Source organism: Echinops telfairi, unplaced genomic scaffold (assembly GCF_000313985.2).
Source record: "Echinops telfairi isolate 266 unplaced genomic scaffold, ASM31398v2 ScPeMD7_7400;HRSCAF=8409, whole genome shotgun sequence".
Taxonomy (NCBI): domain Eukaryota; kingdom Metazoa; phylum Chordata; class Mammalia; order Afrosoricida; family Tenrecidae; genus Echinops; species Echinops telfairi.
In genome coordinates, this window is record NW_022111300.1 from 47909733 (window position 1) to 47915713 (window position 5981).

At 37.6% G+C, this 5981-nt stretch overlaps 1 protein-coding gene across 1 annotated transcript in view; it reads left to right on the forward strand.

Moving 5' to 3' along the window:
- RELCH (RAB11 binding and LisH domain, coiled-coil and HEAT repeat containing) overlaps positions 1–5981 on the forward strand; it is a 121701-nt gene that overhangs the window by 53553 nt on the left and 62167 nt on the right. The window contains exon 12 of the mRNA XM_045296067.1: positions 4985–5098. Coding sequence (XP_045152002.1) covers positions 4985–5098 — 114 coding nt within the window. The remainder of the gene's footprint in view (positions 1–4984; positions 5099–5981) is intronic.

The window sequence follows — 5981 nt, forward strand, 5'->3', positions numbered from 1 at the left end:
CTACAGATGGGTCTTGGGTCCCCAATCTGCACTCCCTCTCATTCACAATGATTTGATTTTTGTTCTTTGGTGCCTGATACCTGATCCCTTTGACACCTCTTGATCACACAGGCTGGTGTGCTTCTTCCATGGGGGCTTTTGCTTCAGAGCTAGATGGCTGCTTGTTTACCTTTAAGCCTTTAGGATCCCAAACACTATATCTTTTGATAGCCAGGCACCATCAGTTTTCTTCACCACTTTTGCTTATGCACCCATTTGTCTTCATTAAAGTACTCTTGATTTAAACAAAACCATTTCCAACTGAATTAAAGATATTTTTATGAATTGTAGAATCTCTGAAACATAGGTAACAGTGATTTTTTTTTTTTTTTACATAGAGCATAGGGTAAATCAAATGAAGATTACTCAGCTTGAATGTCTAATACTGGACTTAAGTGTAATTTCCAGTTACGGGTATTGCTTCTGTGTTGCAGGATGAAGGATGAGAGGTGTGACTGGTAGCGTTTTGTTTCCAGCATGCTGGCAAAGACCGCTGGCACAAACCTATCCCGTTCCCTGAACAGAGACTTATTTTAATTTTTATGCCTAACAGAAAGTTATACATATTCATAGGATTCCAAGGAAAACCATTACATTCTAGGAGATAAGTAACATCCGTGGGTGTATGGTAGGTGGAGAATAGTGCCATGGCCACCGAGAGGTGTGTGTGTTTGACCTGTAATGTCAAAAGATCACTATCAGATACGTTTCAGAGTGCTAGTATGACTGAACAAGTGGTTCAGTCTCCAGTTTTTACCCAGCTTTCATGTCAAATTAACCACTGCCAATTCTCCTTTGGTTAAAATGCCGACTAAAATGATTGGCATTGACTTTACATATATTGTTACTTTTTTCAGCCAGCAATCAAAACAAATGGCTGCCATCCGGTCTCTTATGATACATAAGGACCCTAGAGGGTAGAATAGAACTTGCTTGTTTCTAAGACTTATGTCATTCTGGGAGCAGACAGCCTCATTTTTCTCCCACAGGAGAAAATTTTAACTGCTAGCCTTGCCCAATTGCACACCTCTGTTATATTGTTACTAGCCATTATTTATATAAGTAGAAAAAAAATAATTTTCCTAAATTAAAGAATTCAGGGTGTGGGCTGTCTGAAAACTACAGAACTATAGTGTTAAAAGAAATGGCTGACAAATGGCTTTCCTCCATTTACATATAAAAAGAGTAATGAAAACAATGCAGTGGATCAGTTTGAGATGCTATAGTTTAGGCATTAAGCTGCTAACTTCAAGATCAGGGGTTCAAACCCATCAGATACTCCATGGGAGGAAGACGAAGCTGTCTACTCCTATAAATACTCACAGTCTGGAAAACCCTATCTCTGTAGGGTTGCTGTGCGTCAGAATCAACCTAATGGCTTTGGATTTGGTTTCGTTTGATCTTAGAGGGAAAACTGATAGTTTCATTAGCAATAGGTATGGAACCTAGAGAACAAATGTAAAGTATTTTTTCCATATTCTCTACATATTTCAGTTGAGAGTGAAAATCACAGAAAATATGTGACTTTGTGGTTCTAAGAAGGTAAATCGAGGCCGCATTTCTTTTTGCTCCTGGACCAATGTTTCTGGTTTGGCACAAAATCCCAGTTAAAAGATAATCTGTATTAATATGGGGCATAAATATCTCGACTCTTTGAATAGAGAACAAAAAGAGCATAAAAGGCAAGGAAGAATTAAACATCACCATAGTTAATTCAGTATGCTTGTTTGGGGGAGAAAGATGCTAATGGTTAGACTTTGTCTTTTAAAGTGTGTGTGTGTGTGTGTGTGTGTGCACATGTGTATACACATGGGATATATATGGGGTAGAGATACAGGTGGTATTAACTTATGTTGTACATAGAGTTGCTCTGAATCAGAACCAACCCAATGGCATCTAAGAACAACAACTTATGCGTACGTTTATGTAGGAGAAAGAGGAAGCTTTCTGATCCCATAGAGGTTGACAGATGCGAAACTCACAGGGGCATTTCTGTTCTGTCCTACAAGGTCGCTGTGAGTCAGATGGTCTTGATATGGTCTTGAGTTTGGTTTGGATATGTGATTATATACATACAAAGTAGCTTCAAACATATATGGGGAAATGGAATTGAAGAATAATGGAATTTTTTCATGAACTACTTAAGGACCCTTGCTCGATATATGTATGGTATATAATGATAACAAATACCTAAATTTCATAGCTATCTTTTAAGTGTGGTAGACTAGGAAGAGAATGGGCAGGGCAGAGGGAATTCAAGAATTGTATTGCAGGTATGGAGACAATGGGAGAGCAGGGAGGGGAGCTAAGAAAGAAGAACCCCTTAGAGCAGTGGTTCTCAACCTTCCTAATGCTGCAACCCTTTCATACAGTTCCTCATGTTAGGGTGACCCCCAACCATAAAATTATTTTTGTTGCTACTTCATAACTGTCATTTTGCTACTGTTATGAATTGGGCCACCTTTGCGGTGTCCACGATCCACAGGTTGAGAATTGAGAACCACTGTGTTAGAGAAAGAACTAAGTAAATAGATGTCTGCCAATAAAGTTTCAGGGCTCTTCCTGGGATTCAGACATTGAGATATTTCTCCCTTTTTCAGTGCTTCCTGGAATAACAACTTTAATTAAGATACCGTGAAGATATCAAGTGTTAATCCTCTCTTAGATGCTATCAGCCTATCTGGACTCAACTAAAGCAAGAATAATCCTGCGGTATCAGTAATTTTATATTCTGATACTGTTGAACATGAACATTTAACACCAACAAAGTCTTTCTAATTGTATGAGTGGATGTGTTTCTCTTACAGAATCAGACCTAATCTATCATGCATCACATTAAAGGTCTGGTGAAAACAGTATTTAACAATATATACATTGTCTTCTATCTCCAGCACAATAGTACTATCCCTGATTATAAAAACATTACTTAGCAATGTAGATTGTCTCCCATTCCCAAGACAAAATTATTTTCCCTTTATTTCTTCTGCTTTCAAGTTACTAATCTAAAACCTACACACCCACCCATTGCCACAAAGTTGATTCTGACTCATAGTAACCCCGTATAAGGTTTCTGAGGCTTTGTGGGAAAAAAAATTTTTTTTTGGTAAATTTTTTACAGAAGCCACCAGCCCTGTCTTTTTCTCTTGTGGACTTGGCTGATGAGGTTAACAGTCTAGGGCAGTGGTTCTCAACCTTCCTAATACCATTCCTCCTTAATACAGTTCCTCATGTTGTGGTGACCCCCAACCATAAAATTATTTTCGTTGCTACTTCATCACTAAGTTTGCTACTGTTGTGAATCGTCATGTAAATATCTGATATGCAGGATGTATTTTCATTGTTACAAATTGAACATAATTAAAGCATAGTGATTCATCACAAAAACAACATGTAATTATATACTGTGAAATATTTATTTCTAATGACAAATCAATGAAATTCTGTCTTGAAGCATGGTGCAGCATGGGTAGTAGTGTTCACGCCGGGTACTTGGATGTGGGCGTATCTGCATGTGGGCGGACCCGCCTGGAGACAGATAGAGGATCGTTGTCTCGATTCCTAAGACCATCAGAAATACGTGTTTTCCAATGGTCTTAGGTGACCCCTGTGAAAGGGTCGTTCAACCCCCAAAGGGGTTGTGACCAACAGGTTGAGAACCACTGGTCTAAGGCTTACTCAACAGGGCCACCAGGACTTCTTCTGAAACCAACAGAAATCCAGGCAGGATGATTAAAAATGACAGAATCAAAGTTTAAAATTATTTTTTCAGTTCTCCTAAATATTTTCTTAGTTCTTGTTATATACATCTGATTGCCTTCAACCTTGAATGTTATACCGGATAATTATATTGATGTTAGAGATAAGTGGGGCTGAGCTTTCTATCATTCTTATCAGAACATGATTTCTCTAACACACTTGCAAAGTCCTGTTCGTGTAACTTAGAGGATATCTGTCAAAACACAGTTTTTCTAATCAGTTTCAGATTTTGAATCTTCTTAGATTTCAATATCTATTCTAAAATTAAAAAGTTTAACATCTTTGTACTATATTTTAATGTAAAGATGGTTACTTTAGTTTACTTAAATTGTAAACCAACTAACTTGCAAGTGTTTCTTTGAAAGTGATAAACTTTAACTGTCGCATAGCTCAAATTCGTTTTACCTCTGTATGTTGAATGTATAACAGAAGAGAATCCATCAAACATTTTTATTTTAGCAGAAAACATTTCTAGTAACATTCTATAGGAGTGCTGAGAGCATTTCCACACTTATGGAAATAGTCTTTTCAATTAGCCATTGGCCTAGGTCTCCGGGTAAAAAGTTACTAGATTTTGTCTTATCTTTGTAAAAGAATAAAAAATTGTCTTTATTCACTGTTACATTTTAAGTTGTAAAATATAATTGACTTCTACAAGAGTTTTCTTGGCTGTACTTTTAGAATTGAAATGACTGGAGTTCCTATGGTTCATGTGTCCAGTAGCTTCCGAAAAGGTTCCATGGGTGTCTCAGAAGAAAGGCCTGGCAATTCACCTTTGCAAAATCCACCAGTGAAAACCCTGTTGAGCACAGTTCGACTCTGGGCGACATATATGGGTCTCCATGAGTCGCAGTCGACTCAACAACTGAAAGAGAAAAAGAGAGGTTCTTCTATCATCTTGTTCCATGAAGTAGTGCTGTTTAGTCTAAAACCTCTTGAGCCCTTGGGAAGTGCTGGGTAGAAAAAAAAGGCTGATAAAATCAGAAGTGACTTTATTACATTGTTATTGCATTTCCTTCCACTCAGATTTGATGTTTTCAACTTTGCAAAATTACAGTGGGTTCTTTGTATTGTTTAGGTTTTATTTCCCTTGAAGTACACACTGAAAGTACAAGAGTACTCTGGCAGAACAAAGACTACTGTGCAATGTATTTTCACTTTCCCTTTTCTCACCCTCATGTCTCTGTAGGAGTTGATCCCCCTCATACTGTGCACAGCATGTCTGCATCCTGAGCCTAAAGAGCGAGATCAGCTTCTCCACATACTTTTCAATTTGATCAAGAGGCCAGACGATGAGCAAAGGTAGGTGTGAGGACTTCATTGGAAGTAAATGCCATGTTGATTTCTTAGTTTTATTAATTTGTCATTTAGATTTAGCGTTCTAAAATATTTCCTACCTAGTAATCTAGTTAGTGACACCAGAAGGTTCCACCATTGTTGGATCACTTGAAATGTACTTCAAACCATAGTGTCATCATGTTAGCTCCACTCCTCCCCCTTTTCTTCCTTAAGGTGACCTGGGATGCACACCACAATTAGTAGATAATAGAGAATTCCACCCTAGGAAATGTAACTCCTGGATACGAAGTAAAAATTTAAAAACCATATAATGACTTTTAAAATCTGTGCAAGACCTACTTAAGAGTTCTTATTCCCACAAAAAAGTCAGACTTACTACCATCAAGTAATTTCAGAGCAACCCTACATTGGATTTCCGAGGCTGTAAATCTTGACAAAAGATGATAACCTCATCTTTTTCGGTCAGAGCTGCTGGTGGATTTGAACCTCCCACCCTGGAGTCAGCAGTCCAACGTGCAGCAGTGCAAAAGACCTTATGATATACTGCAGCTTTTATAAATGACTTTTGTTGTTTTAATCGTTGAAAAGGAAATCTACACCTGTTCTTACTACAATGATCATACTTTCTCGAGACTGTGAAGCCTAAGAAATCATTACTAAAAGCTATTATCTGAATTGCCTTGTATTTGTGAAGGAAGGGGTTACACCCAAATGCTTTCCAATTTTGGTGTATTTTATGTTTTTTAAAATAGATAAATGTTCTCTTCTGAAATTCAGGATAGCAATTTCTGATTTGAAAAGTAGGTCTTCTAATAGACACCTCTTCTCTCATTCTAGTAGAAAATCATTTCCCAGTTATGAATGATTAGGTAATGTCCAAACCTCTC